This window comes from Pinus tabuliformis, chromosome 3_2, assembly GCF_031772625.1.
Source record: "Pinus tabuliformis cultivar Carrire ecotype Pingquan chromosome 3_2, CPIR1, whole genome shotgun sequence".
In the NCBI taxonomy this organism is placed as follows: Eukaryota; Viridiplantae; Streptophyta; class Pinopsida; order Pinales; family Pinaceae; genus Pinus; species Pinus tabuliformis.
The window spans coordinates 277,829,230-277,849,280 of NC_142302.1; the positions used below are offsets into that span (position 1 = coordinate 277,829,230).

Below are 20,051 nucleotides of genomic sequence, written 5' to 3' on the forward strand. Positions count from 1 at the left end.
GCCGGCGTAATCTAGTGTGAATCTCCTTCTCCAAAAACCCAAGACGTGGAGAGGAGATCACTTGAAGTGAGTTTTCAAATGACTTCAAATCCTCCTCTATTTATACTAAAAACGTAGAGGTTGAATAGACACGTCGGCTGGGCTTCTAGAGCCTACATAAGAGCTGGTCAGTTTGATAATAATTACATAAACAAAATAAATTCATATCTCCATAAATACTTATCGGAATCGGATGATCTTTGGATCAATCCTACACCTCTCGACAAGAGGGATCCAATAAAAATATCAGCTGCCATAAATAAACTGACCCACATGGAGTTTGGCCCTAGTTGCCAATTTAACACATATCTATACATACCTAGATTTCATCATCGTTTAAATATATTTCATATCATGTGTTAGTCAAACCCCACTTCACAAATATCAATAAGAGTTAGATAGACAACCATCTTGATTACACTTAGGGTTTGATCAAACAAACACACACATACAAAGGAAATCATTTCTAAGACAATATAAGGGTCTTGCTCACACATTCCACCAAACCCTAATGAGCTAGGGTTCCAATGTAGAAACATAACAAACCCTATATTACCAAAACTTCAAAGGTTCCGGGATTTTAGACCTTATCACTTAACCCTAATAAGTTAGGATTTCCCTATCATATCAAAATCCCAAACATGACATCATCAATAAAAATTAAATTAGCATTTCACAACATCTCTAAGCAGTTTAGGGTTTCAGACATTCACACTAGCATACCCTTCGGTTAGGGTTTTCCAAAATCTGTCTAGGGTTCTACATAGTCAATCAAAAATATGAGTGGGGTGGGTAGATTTATCAAGAGACGAATCACCCAAACAAGGATCACTAAGATTCAATACAGTTAGTCATAACAAAGTTAGTAATAGATCATCAAATGAATAATCCTTTCAATCACTGTATTTAAAGCATACATTTGTTTCTTGACTAACCTTGTCTTGAGAGATCCTCCTTGCAGATGTTTTTCCTAGTCAAGACAATAGAGGGAGAAAGGTGATTAGTATTTAATATTATCAAAACTAAATGGATACATGAACCCAAAACTGAAAAAACATGAGTTACGTATCTTTGGAAGTTGTTGGGGGCTCCCTCCAAATCTTGAGGGATACCTATAAACTTATAAAAGTAATACAAAAATGTCTTTCTTCGGAACAATCTCATCAATGGCTAAGAGATCATCCCTGAGTCTAGCTATCTTCACAAAGAAGGCTGCCACAATATCTTCTTTATTCATCTTCGTAGTCCTTAGTTCATTCTTCAAACTTGCTACTTGACCAATGTTCTTAATAGTGAACAACTTCGACAAGGCTTCATACATCTCGTGAGCATGATCAATGTTAGCTATGAATGGGACAAGATTGTCTTTTATCCCTTCTGCCATCAGAGCCATAGCCACCAATTCTAAATCCCCGAATTTCGCTTTGTCAGCATCACTGACTTCTTCTGTAGGCTTCTTTACATTTCCTTTTACCAAATCCAGCACCTTGTTTTTCTCGAGGATTAGGTCAATCCTCTTCTTCCAGGATCTGAAGTTAGAGGCTCCTTCAAGTTTTTTTTTCTCACCCTTTATTGAGTTAGACATCTTCCTTGAATATAATAGACTCCTTCCCTGAGAATCGAGATAGTACCTATGAATGGATCAAGTGCTTGAAACTGCCTTTTTCTTCCTTCTTCACTAAACCTTTGATACCATGTTAGAAAATCAGAAAGCTAGTAAAGATTTTCTTGATCTTGATAATTACTTGTGATGTTTCTTATTATTACGATTCTTTATATCTTCTTTCTTTTGTTTATCAAGCAATTACCAAACGCAACAACACATAAAACAATAGACACCAGATGTAGGCACGTGCTAGGGCAAAACCCCTGAGGGGAAAACATAGTCAAGATAATTCTTCCTTTCAATAGTATTCTTTGAGACTCTTCACCCTAGACCAAGGCCATTCCTTCCCTCCACACCAAGTCAGCCTCCCAGAATATTGACGTCTTCCCAACGGCTTCGACTATGCAGCAACTTACAACAACTGACAGCGTCCGGCAACAGTGAAATTTGGAAGACTTTGATCTCCCAATCTAGGACATGAAAAGAGAGAGAGAGACACCAAAATTTTGATTTTTCTTGTCTACATAGACTTCCCCAAACTCGCATTCACTTCGGCTTCCCGACAACAAACTTAGCACCTTTTCCCAGCTACAAGAGAAATTCACACTTCTGCCCAACAACAAGAGATTTTCACACTTCTTCTAGCTACAAGAAAATTCGAACTTGATGAGAGAATGATGCTTGTATTCGATGACCTTCTTTTTATAGTCTTCATGTGGGGTCGAATAGGGTCCTTAGGCCGACTTGATCTTCTTGTAGGCTGACATGGTGTGAAGGTTCCATAATTCATATTTTACTCAATACTTAACCTTTTTACATGATTCAAAAGCCTAAGAAGGTTCTCTTTAAATGTACAAAACTCTATAGACTCGGAATAAATCCTAGAAGTCCTTAATGGGGACTTTGACCTAAAACATGGTGACCCAAGCATGAAACCCATGCTTTAATAAGTCACAATTATAAAAATAAAAATAAAAATTCTTTTCTTTATCTTTTGACAAGATATTACATGATGACTCAAATACATTATTGAAGACCGAACATAGTTACATTTTCCAACACTAAGACCTCGTTTAACTAGAGCATCTTGTAAATAGAAACTTATAAAAACAGGCTCATTGTGCCAAACCTTGACATACATCAACATGAGAAGACAAAAAAGACTACTAGCGCTGCAAGCAAAAAACCAGTGAATCATAACAACTGTTGGGCAGAATCTCCAGGCATCCGTGCTCACTAGTCACTACCCTCATCCAAGGAGAAAGGGATGTTGGCGGATCCCCTGACTAGAATGGTCAGCTTGCGGTCAATACTATCATTTTTTCCTCCAGCTCTATCAATCTGTTGAGTCCTCTTGTATCTCCCTATGCCACCTACAATATTTAAATGACGTTTAACCTTGTGTCAGCGTCATGCCATGATCGATGGAGTGATAGGAGTGCATGCAATGCACCAAGTATAATGGGAGCTGCAGCCCCCTTTCGTGTGAGCTGGCATCATATGAAGGCGAGGGATGGGAATGCCTGCTCATGGGAACCCTCTTTGGGGGAAACCAAAACAAAAATAAAATTCAAGGGTGGGCCAGCCCCAAGTAAAATACCAATATATAGATAAATAGATAATTCAAAACATATTTAATATGTCATTTAAGTATATATGCTGAATAGTTTTATGACAATTGTTTGAATGTATATATTGAATATGCTTTTCAAAACAAATCATAAAACCTGATCAACCCCACATCTCTCACTTATGCTCTCATTAAAAACATATGATAACGAGTTAAAACTTAAAACTAACACATGCAAAGATCTATTTCCTTTTTTTCTTTTATGTAAAAAAGAACTGTTTTAGACATAAAGAACTGTTTTAGACATTCTAGAAATATTTTGTATCTATAAAAATAAAGTTGTTTTATATTCTTTTAAAAACAAACAATTTGATGTGCTACCAATCCTATTACGGAAGGTTTTCATACATTAAATGCTCTTAAATAGCATATAAGTAAAGTGTCACAAGTGAGAAGAGAGCAAAACTTGAGAAAGGTTTATATCATGATGGATTAGATCCCTCTTAGCACTTGGTAGATTTAGAGTTAAAAGAGATCTACTCTGGTTATATAACAAACTCCATTTAGATTGTATACATCTCCTTTGGTTGATAGCCAGCCATGTGAAAGTTCTGTAATATATAGCTGCTAAGATATTATAGTGAGTAAAAACTTGAAGGTTTCCATCTTGATGAATTGGATCCCTCTTTGCACTTGATAAATCCAGAGTTAAGATGGATCTACACTGGTTATATAAAAAGGTTAACTCCGTTTAAATTGCGTACATCTCCTTTGGTTGTTAGCTAGTTGTGTTGAAGTTATGTAATGTCTTGCTGCTAAGAAATTATATGTAATATTCATGTATCACTTATTACATGTGTTGCTTTAAAAATGTGGTAGTTTTAACTCTTTACCCAACCTGCAGCACTATAAATTTGTTTGGAAGTCTTTAGATTGGTCGTTTACATATCATTTATCACATGATGATGTCTTATTTATCTCTAGTTTAATGTGCTGTTACCGCTTTTCCATTTCATTTATGTTAGCTTCTTTAGGAATACTAATTTTTGTTTTCCATTGATTGTAGGATTTTAAAGGAGCATGATTATGATTGTTGTTTTCCTCTAGTACACAGTCGTTCAAGTGGGCTTAGAGTGTGTACTGCCGCTGGTTCCACAGCTGCCATGTATTCATCTGGAGGTTTACCGATGCCCATATTGTCCAGAAATCTCCAGTACATGGTCAGAGAGCCAATTTTGTTAGATGATCACACTCAGTTCATGCACGGATGGATCCAAACAGATGAGATCATGCATGTCGTGTGGGGTTGTAGGCAAGGCTTTATCTACCTTGATGGTTCCCATGTTTTCCTACCTCTCAAATGTGGAAGTACGGTTCAAATATCATCTAAAGCCCCTCCTCTAAAAGTTTATCTGGATTCATCCCGACTGGAAAACAATATTAAGTTATCCAATGATAGGATGGTCACGAGGCACGTATAGGTTTCTAATGTCCTGAAATGTAAATGTATGATTCCATAGTAGGATGAATTTTAAATGTTTTTGTATGCATATTGTGTCATTTCTGATCAGTTTCTGGTGCTTAGATATGGGTCTTAAATTTTTTGCAAGCTTTACTGGTTTTTCATCTAAAAGGGATGCTCAGAGCAGAATCATGCAGGCTTGTAAAGTATTGTAATTACATAGACAAAAATGTACCAATGTGCTGTAGTTTGCACTCCTACAGTCTTACAAGTTAGAGGCAGCATTTTTAGCATGAAACAGCCGTAGATATTCTCATTACATTGAGAGAAGTGATGTGCATTCCATTACATAGACAAAAATGCACCAATATGCTGCAGTTTGCACTCCTACAATCTTACAAGTCAGAGGCAGCATTTTTGGCATGAAACAGCCTTTGATATTCTCATTATATTGAGAGAAGTGATGTGCATTCTACAGTATGGATCAGATATGACGTCTGTTCATATGAATCAAATTGGAACATAAATTAAAATCTGTAAAAGTATAAAACCAGCCTAGATCCATCTTAACACCGGATCTATCAAGCGCCGAGAGGGATCAAATCTCTCGAGGTGCAAACCTATTTTTTGAGTGCAAAACTTGAGGAAAGGTTTGCACCTCGAGAGATTTGATCCCTCTCGGCGCTTGATAGATCCGGTGTTAAGATGGATCTAGGTTGGTTTCAGTCGTGTGCGGTCATAAAAAATTTGTTGAACATCTAATTATTTTGATAATTTTAAATATGCTAAATATGTCTAAGGTTAATTTGGTCAATTTAATTTAAAATTTTCTTAATTACCTCAATTTGTTGAGAGGAGAGACACTGTTAGTAACTTGAATGATGAAAAATGATAAAATACAAATTATAAGTGCAAAATGTCAATGTAACAATTTTCATGGATAGAAAATGCGAATACTAAGAATATAGTCAATTACAAACAATCTTCATTGCAATCAATCTGAAACTATTTTTTTCCATTTTCTCATATCAATCATATGAAAAGAGTAGTTGGAATCATAGACCATTCAAATATTTAACTCGAGCTACTGTAGTAAACAACATACCTTGTCTTTGTTGCTCTCTAATATTAATAGTAGTTTTCTCCAAAGTCAATCATTGTGACTTATGGAGTGTTAAACCCCAAATAATTTTCAATGGTAGTTATTTTCTATTACCGCGTTTGAATGCAAAGTAATTAACAATGTTGAATGATGGAAAATAGGAATAATAAGAATGTACCCAATTATAAATTCAAGTAAGCAAACATTTTTTTTAGGATGAAAATTCAAGTATTGTATTTATGGTTGAATAATTTTTATGTGCTTACACTGAGAGAGAGTGTGTATGTTTTGGGGGTGAGAAGGAGAGACAAGGGGAGATAGAGATATAGATGGGGGGAGAGGTAAGAAGAGAGAGGCAAAGACAGGGAGGGAGGAAGAGATATGGATATGGAGAGAGAAATGTTAGAGAGAGAGAAAAGGGGAAGAGAGAGAGGGAGGGGAAAGGGTGATAGGCAGGGGAAAGGGTGGGAGGTAGATATGGAGAGAGAGTGTGTATGTTTAGGGCATGAGATAGAGAGATAGAGAAGGAGAGACAATGGGAGATAAAGATATAGACGGAGGAGGTAGAGATGTGCTTACACTGAAATAAATGCACACTATTAATCTAATTACTTTGAAATTAATGTACATCATACATCTTGTTGCATCTAATAAAAAATCAACATCTACACTTAAATCAATGCATCTAGTGTAAGATATTAAATATGATTAGAAATTGACATCTACATTGAAATCAATGCATCTAATGCAAGCAATCAAATAGGATTATAAATCAATTTCTACACTAAAGCCAATGCATCTAATGCAAACAATCAAATATGAGTAGAAATCAACATCTACGCTGAAATCAATGAATCAACATCAACATTCCACTTTGGTTAGTGACACAAATAGAAGGCAACATGGAGAAGTCTAATTCGAAGTCTAATTCAAGTGATTATTTTAATGCAATGTTCACTAGGTTGCAATTTTTGCAATAACATGAAAATGTTTTATTATATTGAGAAAAAATATTTTTTTAGATATTTGCACTTGACTGAAGATTTATAGTGATAAAGCTGGTAACAAAAGAAGTTAGAAAAATGTAAGGTTTGGTGTGTCGGCTACTTTCTAAAGATTTAATGGGTTACTACTAATGCAGGTAAGCTATGGAGGAAATTATAATTAATGTGTGATTTTCCAAATAGAAATGTGCTTCATGTGGCTGCTGCTTAAAAAATGTAAGCTAGAATGCAATATAGAGGAAAGGGCAAAGTGGTGTGTTTACTTGCAGTGCATTGTTAGTTTGAATTGATGACTATCAACTATTGAGTGTGATTTATGTTAAGAACTAGTGGGGCTTGATCTCAAAGGATCTTACCTTGTGTTTAAAGTCTCATAAGGACCAACATAGAATCACAATGTGGACCTTATCAATTAAAAACCACTGAAGTACAGTCTTATAAGGACTAACATAGAATCACAATCTGGACCTTACCAATTAAAAACAACTGAAGCACTAATAACATAATTTTAACAAATACCCAATCTATAACCATCTTAAGTAACCTCTACTTATTATACTCATCTACACAACCAACTCAGCGTCCTCAATGATTACTACTCTTTTAGTAATATTATTTACCACTTTGCTCTTGTCAAAATAAATTTTAGCTATGGCTCTATACTAAGTAAGCTCTACATGTCATACTCAACTAACTCTATATCTTGAATAAACACTTCTCTTTTAGTAACCTTATTTACCATTATGTTTTTGTCAAAATAAATTTCAGCTATGGCTCTATAACACTTGTTGTAATAGTAAACTCTTCATGGTTTGGGAATAATTACCTTATATAATATGAATTGCCAACTATAAATCTTTGTAAATCTTTATGCTTGAATTATTAACTTAAGGCCTTTAATGACCCCTTCATATTGTTGCTTCATTATTAGTGATTTTTTTCAATCATTTTGCTGTGCTACCCCTCGTACTTTCATTTAGTTGTATACCCCATTAAAAACAAACTCCATGATTTTATCTCAAAATTCCTTTCATTTGAAACTTGCACAATTATTTTAGGATTTCAAAATTACTATAGATGGTTTTTTGGAATAACACCCCTTCATAAATCAAGAATACTATTAGCATATGCAACTAACAACAATAATATTCTCCTTTTCCCCTTATCTTCTAAATAATAGATTTCCTAGAAGTTAACTTATAACTTAATAATAGGGGCAAACACTAAAACGACATTTGGTTTAAGAACATAAAAGTCAATGTGTCTAAATAGGCATAATTTTAAAGTAGTAGATTTTGCTAATTCACAATTATATAAACGTTAAGATAGAACCATGGTCCTTAACTAGTTGAGGTTTCATTCCACTATTGCACCACTATTTTATAATTCTTTCCAAGAGATTCAAGAGATTTGATATCTTTAAATAGCCAAGAGCTCATGGAATGATAATCACTATTGTTAGCCAACTCTACTGTATGTAGAACAACTTATATGTCATGGTGGGGTTATTTATATTAAAGGTGTTATCAATATATATTTTGACTTGCAAATCTAAGATAAATGTTATCTCTTTTTGTAGCATTCGATAAACCCCAACTTCCCCCCTCCCCCCCCATTTCTATACTTCATTGTCAATAAATAATGAGGACCCTTTACTTTTATATTTTGTTTCCTTTTAATAAAATGTTTGATTTTAATAAAATTGGAGCATATTCGAATTTGTTATGAAGTTTAAAAAACTCAAGTCTTTTCCTTATCATAACTTCTCATATCGGAGTTACACTTTAAAATATATTACGATAAACCAAGCTCCAATGGGCCCTACTCTTGAAGTTAAAGCTATATAAGAGGATCTCTATCGAAAATCTATATTATTGTAACTTTCTTTTAAAGAATGTTACGATAAAGATCCTCCCTGATGTCTACTCCCCGATGCTTGATTTATTAAAAGAATCGTATAAAAAGGCTTTATCAATATTTCTAAAGGCTTGTGCACTTTTCCCATAAAGCAATATTATAAAAATCTTGCCAGCCCCACAACTATTGTTTATTATATCGACACATTTCATATCGTAAGTTCTATTATATTGCACCTCTGATATCCTCTTTCTCCAATATCTAACATCTTCGATATTTCCATCGGAACACTTATATCAAAACTATTTCATCGGAAGTATTTCATTGCAACCCTCGATATAAAACCCTGATATGCCTTTCTCCTCTTTCATTAGAGTTTTTCATCTGATATCCTTCATGATCGTTGTTATATCAGAACCTTTTCACATTAGAAGTTTAGATTATCGTAACTTTCTAATACAATCCTCCGATATACTTCTATGATATATCTCCTCCGATAAGATGATATGGTAAGCCCATGAGATTTCATAGTGGCGCACTTAATGTTTGATAATGAGGATTTATGGTTTTCGAAATTTTAAATGCCTTCATTCATTTCACCTTGATATTGTGAAGATTTGTTTTAAAGAAAAATATTAGTACTGTAAAATTGCATGGTTTGCACTAAGTCCCCAATAAAGAGAAGTGTTTCGCTGATCTCTGCGTTTTCTATATAGGCAAGCTCTGATTCCCGTAATAACAAAGACATGTCGAAGGCAGGAAAGGGAAAGAAGAAAATTTCAGCACAACAACAGTTTGTCGCTCCTTCAATTGAAAATATTGAAGAAAAGACTGTTATGTAGGGGCTGCGTCCCGATATAGTTTGTACTAAAGATTCTGGGTGTTATGTGGACTTATCCCTCTTGCAGACAAGAGCGATCTCCCTAGACTTCAAAGAAACCTAGTAAAAAACTACCAAGCACTACTACCTTTCTCTAGACTATGATTGAGTGAAACAAATACTATGGTACACGCCACTTACTGTTTAAACAAAATGATTGATGAAGTCTGCTTCAAAGCTTCTGACCATTCGATCCTCAATGCTTTAGAGATCCTTCCGTCGCTCCCCACAACTTCTCCATAATGTCCTCAAGGAGATCTGCATAGACATAAACAAATATGAGATAAAATCATCCATTCTATAACACGAGATAAGTGGACTAATTAATCAATCATGTATCACAAACTGATCAATATGCAATCACAATCTATGTAGGTGACCAAGGAATTCCACAAATTATATCAACAAAGATGTAATTGAGAAAGAACAATTGCCTTTATATTAATAAAATGGAGAATAGCCTTACAACCATGTAGTCTTGATGTTGCAAATCCCTTCCCACAATGCCCAACCCTCTCCTTGAATGAATAGCCTTCCAACATTATTCCTGCAGCATAAGCCTACTTCCTACAATCCTCCTCAATCCTCAGGCCCGCGTTAACTTTATAGGCCAAGAGTGGGAAGTTTGGCATCCATTTTCCAAGGGATGAGATCCACTAATGGTGGGATAGGGATTCCACAAAGAGAGGGAGTTGCTCCATGATGGGAGGGATCAAGACTGAATAGACAACCAATCAAAGCTTGTTGGTTGAGATAGATGCTACCAACAATGATTATAGACTTCACTTTTTATTTTTACATGCGTTAAGTCATGTTCACAGGTCACAATGTAAGATAGTGCATACTTATGCGCAATTCCTAATGGACTCTACTACGTATGCACATAAATTGACTAGGGAACTGCACAAGAAGCCAAAAACAAGGTTTTGTACAATGGGATCCAAGAATTCCACTTTTTTGGGATGATTTGTATTCTAACTTTGCAAGGGAATGCTTTTGGGACACATTTGTGGATAACGAAAGATCCAAAAGGATGGTCATTTGCCTAATGCGACAAAATGACGTGTAAAAAATTGCCCCCTAAAGTGCAAAGTTAGAAGAGATATTTGATGAGTGAAGAGCTTTATCATGCCAAGGTTTGGGTTAGAGATTGCAGTCGGAGACCTGAATGTTGATTTGGGGTAGCATTGGATGTGCTCTAGCCACGAAATTTGGTGGAGAGGTTGGGGCACATGAGATCTCCAATACTAAGAAAGGGTTTGGGCAGATTCTAAACAGTTTGGGAGATATTAAAATAATTAATATTTTTAATGGAGTCCCTAAGTCTAAACTTAGGGAAATTAAAATATTAATGTGAATTAATATAAAACTGTGTTAGAATGGTTCAAAAGACATGGATCAAGCCAGATCTAATCTTAGCCGTCGATTAGGGACTTAATTTCGGTCATTGATTTGTCAATGAGGAAAGTATAAGAGGAGGCTTGAGGATCACTTGGAGAACACACCAGATGATCAATCATTCTATTCTCTAGAGTGGGGTTTGCTAAGAGAGATAGAATCAGTGATCAGGAGAGCATCTGAAGGGCATTGATTATAGAGAAACAGAGAAGGCTGAGATTGTGTCGGGAGAGCAGCGCATCAGCCAAGGAGGGTGACGCAGAGCCAGCAAGGGCTCACGCAGGGCCACGCAGAGGCAGCCAAGTGCTGTGCAGAGCACCATAGGGGCTAGCGCCGCTGACGCAGAGGCTCCTAGAGCTGACGTAGGGCCTCCTAGGGCTGACCCAGGCCTAGAAAGGCTGATGAATGGCCAACGTGAGACAAAGAGGGGCTGACGCAGTTCAGATTGGGTAGATGTTGGGGTTGTAGGTGCAATTTTGTGTTGAAGAGCTGCTAGAAGGAATTTCCGGGTTTTCAGCCAGGAGATTTCTCTCAAACTGTGAGGTATAGTTGCTAAGGAAATTCTCTGTTGGGTAGGCCAGTTTCGGCACCGAGATTGTACTATGATATTGCTTAATAAGAAAACCCTCAGATAACTGCACCGATTTTATCGCACTGGGTTTTTCTGGAGACATTGGTCTAAAAATAATGGTGTCATGTGGTGTGTTTGTTCTTGTTTCTTTTAGTTGCTGATCTGTAATATGTTGAGCATGCACCGGGGTTTATTTTCAGTATTTACTTTGTAAATAACTTGTTAAAGAAAAAATAACAAGTAGGTAGGAATAAATCAGAAAAAGTGCATGAACGATTTCTAACTAAGGAAAATAAGAAACTTCAACATGGTATCAGATGGTGATTGCAGATCACATGAGGACTAAAAGACATTAGTGGAGTGGAGCAATAACAACAGCGAACAGTCCCAAGGTGACATACGCTGTTTCTAGCAGTGCAGAGGCCATGGAAGTGTGATGCAGAGCCAGCCAGAGCAACGCAGACAAAGTCGAGAACTGCGCAGAGCCTCAGAGAGGTCGGCGTTGCTGACGCAAAGGGTCAAATGGCTGATGCAGACGCATCTGGTGTAATGTAGAGCCAGCGTGGGGCAGAGAGGGGCTAGCGCAGTTCACAAAGAGACAGTTGCTAGAGTCTAGAAGGCTGCAAAAATATTGCAGAGTGGAGCTGGTGAGGTACTGTAGTTAGAAAAATACCTGACAAAGCAAGGCCAGAGGAGTTGTTACTGAGGGTTTCTAGCTGAGGAACCTGGATCAACAATGCAGTTTGTTATGAAACCAGCTCAAGAAAAGATAGAAAAGGTAAATCCACGCCTTAGAATTCAGCCTCTTCGAGGGAGCAACCTCCTTTACATTACATAAATGAACAATTCTTGGATGATACAAATGACAAAACCTCCTTTCTATATATAGGAGTCTAAGGAGTCACAATATAATCCAGCCGACCTAACAATAATAATATAAAGCCACAAAAATAACAATAGAGGGATTCTATGGGGCACAGAAATAACAATATGGGGGTAATAGGGGCACAACAATATAAATAGGGGGTATAACTACAATAGTAATGGGGTAATCACTAGTATTATAGGGACCCAACATGCCCCTCTCCTTCAAAAAAGTGTTGTCCTCAACGCTTGAGCAGTTCTGGATACTTCTGCATAAAATTCTCATCCTTCCATGTGGAATCTTCAGCGGATAAGTTCTTCCACTTGATAAGATACTCTGAAATTGATCGATTTCTTAGCTGTCAAGTTCTTGTTTCTGTGATTGCTTCCGGTTCCAATATAATTTTTCCTTCCTCGTCAAGTTCTGGCAATATTGTTTGAATTGGGAGCTTGTCACCTATAACCTTCTTTAAACATGAAACATGGAAAACTGGGTGCAATCGAGAAGCTGCAGGAAGCTCCAATTTGTATGCCATAGTACCAATCTTTTCCAACACCTTGTACGGACCATAATACTTTGGTGATAATTTATTATCCTTCTTAGCTTGCTTTAGGGACATTTGCTTATATGGTTGTAGCCGTAGGAATACCCAATCACCTACATCAAAACTTCTTTCACTGCGATGTTGATCTGCCTGTTGTTTCATTCTATTTTGTGCCAACATGAGGTTATCCTTTAAGAGTTGGAGGACTTGTTGTTGATGTTCGATGTGATGTTCCACTGCCTGAACCTTAGAATTTTCTCTTAAATATGATGTGATGGATGGTGGTTGATACCCATAAAGTGCCATAAATGGGGTCATTTTTGTTGCTGTATGGAAGGAAGTGTTATACCACCATTCAGCTAGAGGCAACCATTTGACCCATTGTGTCTGTTTATCAGATACAAAGCAACGAAGATATCCTTCCAAACATTTGTTTACTATCTCAGTTTGCCCATCAGATTGAGGATGATAAGATGAGCTATGAGCTAACTGAGTACCAAGACAAGAAAATAATTCTGTCCAAAAATTTCCAGTGAAAATGGGATCTCTGTCACTTACAATAATCTTTGGGTTTCCATGTAGCTTTTGAACTATTTCCATAAATGCAGTAGAAACTGTACTGGCTTTAAATGGATGTGATAATGCACAAAAGTGTGCATACTTGGTAAGTCTGTCAACTACCACCATGATGACACTCTTTCCCTCAGACTTGGGTAAACCTGTGATAAAATCCATTGAAACCTCCTCCCAACGTTGGCTTGGAATGGATAAAGGTTGTAATAGACCTGGTGTCTTAATTGTTTCAACTTTATTTTGCTGGCAAACCAAACATTCCGCCACAAACTTTTGAATATCTGATTTAAGGCCATCCCAAAAAAATTCCTTCTTAACCCTGTGGTAAGTTTTTAAAAATCCTGAGTGCCCTCCTAAGGGAGAAGTGTGCAATTCCATAAGAATCTTTTGTTTTAGCTGGGAATTCTTACAGAGGTATAAGCGATCTTTGTACCATAACGAATCATTTTGCCAGCTAAATGTATCAGAAGTACTAGAATCTTGTTGTAGCTTTTGAATAAGTGCCCACACTTCTTCGTCGTTCTTCCATTCCTCCCTTGCTTCGTTTATCCAATCTGGTTGGATAATAGAAATGGCACACAACAATGCTTCCACATCCTCATCCTTTCTTGAGAGTGCATCTGCCACCACATTTTGCTTCCCTTTTTTGTAGATGATTTCAAAGTCATAACCCAACATCTTTGTGACCCACTTTTGTTGCTCTTCAGAGGATAATCTTTGTTCTAAAAAGTATTTAAGGCTATCATGATCCGTTTTTACCTTGAAGTGTCTTCCCATTAGGTAGGGTCGCCATTTCTTAAGTGCATGGAGTATTGCCAACATTTCCTTCTCATAAATAGCTTTGTTTAAAAACTTTCCCTTGATTGGACGACTTTCAAAAGCAATGGGTCTTTCATCTTGCATTAGAACAGCACCAATTCCATTTCCTGAAGCATCACATTCCACAATAAAGGTTTTTGTGAAGTCCGGTGTAGCTAAGACCGGTGCTTGGCACATTGCCTCTTTAAGATGTTCAAAGGCCTTTGTTGCTTCCGAAGTCCATGAAAATGAATCTTTCTTCAATAATGTTGTTAGAGGTGCTGCTATTCTCCCATAATTCTTAACAAACTTGCGATAATACCCTGTCAACCCAAGAAATCCTCGCAGATGCTTTATGGATGTGGGGATTTTCCATTCCTTAATGGCTTTAATTTTGCTAGGGTCTACCTTAACTCCATGAGATACAATATGACCCAAATATTCCACCTCCTGGACTCCAAAGAAACATTTGGATCTTTTTGCATATAATTGTTTCTCCTCCAATAGTTGTAACACCCTGTCAACATGTTCAACATGATCCTTCCAAGACTTGCTGTAGATTAGTATATCATCAAAAAATACTAACACAAATTTTCTAAGGAATGGTTTGAAAATTGAATTCATCAAACCTTGAAATGTTGAAGGTGCATTGGTAAGGCCAAAAGGCATGACCAAAAATTCATAATGACCCTCATGAGTTCTAAATGCTGTTTTCGGAATGTCTTCAATCTTCATTCTAATTTGATGATATCCTGAACGAAGATCCAACTTGGTGAAGTAAATTGATCCATGCAATTCATCCAGTAATTCATCAATAACAGGAATGGGGAACTTATCTTTAATAGTGAGCTTGTTGAGCTCCCTATAATCTGGACACATGCGCCATGATCCATCCTTCTTGTGCACCAATACTACTGGAGCTGAGAAAGAACTTTGACTCGGTTGAATTATACCAGCCTCTAGCATTTCTGCAACCATACGTTCAATTTCACTTTTTTGGACATATGGATATCTGTACGGCCTGATGTTTGGAGGAACACTTCCTGGAATCAGATGAATAGCATGATCATGATCACGCATAGGTGGGAGACCTTTGGGAGTCTCAAATACCTTGGAATGATTGTCCAGGACTTTTTGGAGATCTGGAGAAATAGATGATTCCAATGTGGAAACATCTAGCGAACATAATTGTGCAATTACACCTCTTTGCTCCTTTTTTAGAAGCTTTGTCATGCCATTAGAGCTTATTATCTTTCCTGGTTTCCCTGCAATACCCCTTAATTCAACTTCCTTTCCTTCCACAGAAAATTTCATGAAAAGTTCTTGAAAATTAAAAGCTATTGTACCCAAGGATTGTAGCCATTGGACTCCTAGTACAACATCAGCACCTCCCATTGGAATGGAAAGCATTGGGCTAGTCAATACATATTCTCCCATGGATAGCTTGATATTATGGCACTTTCCAGAACAATTTATTGTTCCTCCATTTGCAATCATCACTTGACACTCTGGTGCTGGATATAGGAAGCAATTCAATTCTTTTGCTACCCTACAATGAATAAAATTGTGGGTGCTTCCTGAATCAATCAACACTATTACCTTTTTCTTCTTGATTTGTCCTTCTATCTTGATGGTTTGAGGAGTGGTAATTCCCGCCAATGCATTACAAGATATGGTCGGATTTATTTGTTCTTCATCTAGGCTTTGTTCCTGGAATATATCCTCTTCTTTTGACCTTTCTTGCTCCTTTTCTTCTTCCTCTTCACAATCTATGTAGAATAATTTCTTCTCAGCACACTTATGACCTTTTGTGTATTTGCTATCACAATTGTAACAAAGCCCTTTTGCTCTTTTTTCTTCCAATTGTTGTGGTGTCAACCTTGTAGGTTGTGGAAGACTATGGGCAACAACACTTCCGTCTTTATAGTTGTGAACGGTATGCTTCCTAGTTGCCATAATTTTGCTTTCCATTTTTCTTGCTAACCTGAATGCCTTCTCTAATGAATCAGGTTCCCAAAGGCGCACATCATGTTGGATATTATCCTTTAAAGACCCTATGAACACATCAATCCTATGCTCCTCTGGAATATCTTTTACCCTTATGTTCAATTTTTGGAACTCCTCAATGTGCTCCATTATTGAACCCTTTTGTTTGAGACTTATCAATTGGCTAAAAAAAGTGTTGTTTTTTGTATCCTCATAATGTGCTATCAATTCTTCCGTAAAAATTGCCCAAGTGATAAATTGTTTACGAGAACAAAGCCATTGATACCATACAAACTGATTTGGTTCCAAATATAAAGTTGCCATACGTACCTTTTGTGTGTTTTGCACATTATTGAGATCGAAGAATTGCTCCATCTGTAATATCCATGTGGCGGGATCCTTGCCATCAAACTTCCTCATATCGATTTTTGGAACATGGTGAGTCTTCGATCCAACATTAGAGTCTATGGAATCATGATTAACATTTCTTTTAATCTCATCATGAGTTTCCTTTACTACCTTTTCACCATTAGTGACCCTTTCTTGTAGCAACTTCTTCAATTCATCCATCTTATCATCCATGCCATCAATTTTAGCGTCCATGCCATTCACCTTAGCTTCCATGCCATCCATCTTAGCTTCCATGCCCTTTATCTTAGATTCCACGCCATTTACCTTAGATTCCATGCCATTTACCTTAGATTCCACGCCACTTATCTTAGCTTCTGTTAGCTTTTGTGAGCGTGACATTTGTTGCACTTGTTCTTGTAATTTTGATATATCATGTAGCATTTCTTCCTCTTCTTCATGAGTCATGCTAGAGCTTTCAGGTTCCTTACTAGGTGTTTGCATTTTCTTTCCTCGGGGCATCAGTTACCGATAATAATGTTTTACTATGCCCTTTGAATTCCGTTAAACCAAGCTTACACAAAAATTTAAAAAAACTACACACCTTTTTTCACTTTATAGAAGCCTGCTATTGAATCTGATGTATCTCTGTAATTTCGGATCATCCAATTCTGAAATTGCTACCTGCAGTAGCCTTCTGTGTCCTCTTTCCAATGCCACAAGTCTGAGCCAAATTGGATTCTCCAAGGAAGAGTTATGTGAAATCTCCCACAGTGACTTGCTTTTAGACTGGTTCAGTAGAGCGAACTTGTACGACGTGCCACGAGTCACTGTTTCAACCTTTGAATCTGAAACATACATACAAGAAACTACAGTCCGTCCTCTTTCTGTACCTTTTTACGAAATTTCAATCCGATCCTCAGAGAGAGAGTTATGACGATTTTCCCCAGGTCACCTGTTTTGAATGTAATTCAGGAGTCTGCAAAAAGGCCAACTTCCTCAGATCATATCTCTGAAAATATCACGCAAAAAGCTCTGAAATTTGGACCCAAGGTTCAGCGCCAATTCTTCAATTCTTATCAAATGGGTTTTTTTTGCGACTTCTGAAACGTCACAGAAAAAAAGTTATAGCGAACATGCCACGATGACCTGTTTGGAGCAGCGAAACCCTAGAATCCAAAGCTCTGATACCAAATGTTATGAAACCAGCTCAAGAAAAGATAGAAAAGGTAAATCCACGCCTTAGAATTCAGCCTCTTCGAGGGGGAAACCTCCTTTACATTACATAAATGAACAATTCTTGGATGATACAAATGACAAAACCTCCTTTCTATATATAGGAGTCTAAGGAGTCACAATATAATCCAGCCGACCTAACAATAATAATATAAAGCCACAAAAATAACAATAGAGGGATTCTATGGGGCACAGAAATAACAATATGGGGGTAATAGGGGCACAACAATATAAATAGGGGGTATAACTACAATAGTAATGGGGTAATCACTAGTATTATAGGGACCCAACACAGTTACACAAGACGATTAGAGTAGGGGTCATCTCGAGAAGTGACAGAAGGATTTACAGGAGGGAAATCAGGACTCAGAGGGAGTCCAGAAGAGAACTTCCAGACAGGAAGTAGAGACTCAGAAGAGTCGAATAGAGAACTTCCAGGAGGGAAGTAGAGGAGCGTCATGGCACTACACGGGGTAGGATACTAGGATAGACTGGATGGAGCATCGAACTTCGCAGTCAGGAAGGCCAAAATCTTATTAGTGCTTGACAAGAATCGTGTCAAGATCTTTGCCTTGAAGGTAGTAGCTGTCCCATTTGACCCCAATGAAAATGAAAGGTACGAAGAAACGATGGTGAGGGCCAAGTGCATTATCCTTGACGGGGTCAAGGATCATGTGGTACCACATATAGCCGAGAAGGAAACAATAGTTGAGATGTGGGAGGCTCTCAAGAACCTGTACCAGCATACTTCTGTGCAAAGAAGAATGCTGCTTGAGAACCAGATGAGGTCGTATCAGATGAAGAAGGCTCAATCGATTGACACCTTTCTCGGAGGTCTGAATGAGATCCGAGACCAATTCATTGCTATAGGAGAGACACCGGATCAGGAGCTTATGGTGAGGACAACCTTGAATGTTGTTTCAGAAGATTGGGAAGCGTTTGTCCAGAGTATCCTAGGCAGAGGGAATCTCCTACCTTGGGACGAGACGTGGGCAGCTCTTCGTTAGGAAGAGATCTGATGACAGTTGAAGACAGGTAGCAACAACAAAGGGATCAAAGTTCAACAGGAGGAGGAGGATGTGGCCCTAGCATCTGAGGGAAAGCAGGAGAAGCAGAAGAAGAAAGATCTCGCTAAGATCAAGTGCTTCCACTGTGGGGAGATGGGTCATTATTCAACCCAGTGCCCAAGGAAGAATAGTAAGGGAGAGTCTTCCGAGACTAAGGCAGCGCCAACACGCACCACTTGAGCGAAAGTGGGGAGACATCAAGCTGTAGTCAGGTGGACTACAAGTGATGAGGGGCAAGACCCTCGAGGTACCCAGCCTCTTGGATTAGAACTTGCTACGGGAGCGTCGACGAATAGTGGTAGGACTGGCTGAGTGGGTAGAGACGGATGCAGATGGAGTGGTAGAGGGAGCTTCAATGCAGGAGTCCCGAGACAGTGCAGAGCTAGCAGGCTGCAGCAGTGCGAGAGGCACAGGAGTGTTGCACCAGTGCAGGACGGCACAGAGAGGTGTGCAATGGTGCGAGATGCAGGGAGTTGTTGCAGCAGTGCAGAGGTCAGAGAGGGAGCACTTGTCAGCGGCAGAGGGAGCTTCAGCATCGGTGGGTGTCTCTAGCCCAATAGGGAGGTCAGTTACTTACTTCTTAGTAACTGAGTTGCAGTGCAACAGTGGGCAACACGATGCAGCATGATGAGAGGAGGTGTAGTGCGGATGCAGCGCTGGGAGAAAGGACCAACAACAACACGGATGCAGAGGGAGCTGTAGTACAGATGCAACAGTGGTAGTGGCAAAACCATGGGTAGCAGTACAAGATGTAGCAGTGCAAAGGATGGTGGGAAGGAAGGCCTAGCATCAACGCAGGTACCGATGTCAGATGATCAGAGTAATACTCAGTAAGGAGTATTGCTAGAGCACAATCATCGCTAAGAGGGAGTGTTGATTTGGGGTAGCATTGGATGTGCTCTAGCCATGAAATTTGGTGGAGAGGTTTGGGCACATGAGATATTCAATACCCATAAAGGGTTTGGGCAGATTCTAAACAGTTTGGGAGATATTAAAATAATTAATATTTTTAATGAAGTCCCTAAGTCTAAACTTAGGGAAATTAAAATATTAATGTGAATTAATATAAAACTGTGTTAGAATGGTCTAAAAGACATGGATCAAGCCAGGTTTAATCTTAGCCGTTGATTAGGGACTTAATCTCG

The 20,051-nt window shown here is 38.0% G+C and overlaps 1 protein-coding gene across 1 annotated transcript in view; it reads left to right on the plus strand.

Moving 5' to 3' along the window:
- NADK3 (NAD(H) kinase 3) overlaps window positions 1-5,154 on the plus strand; it is a 194,212-nt gene extending 189,058 nt beyond the window's left edge. The window contains exon 5 of the mRNA XM_089416241.1: window positions 4,282-5,154. Coding sequence (XP_089272367.1) covers window positions 4,282-4,696 — 415 coding nt within the window. The 3' untranslated portion in view covers window positions 4,697-5,154. The remainder of the gene's footprint in view (window positions 1-4,281) is intronic.
- The last annotated feature ends 14,897 nt before the right edge of the window (window positions 5,155-20,051 follow it).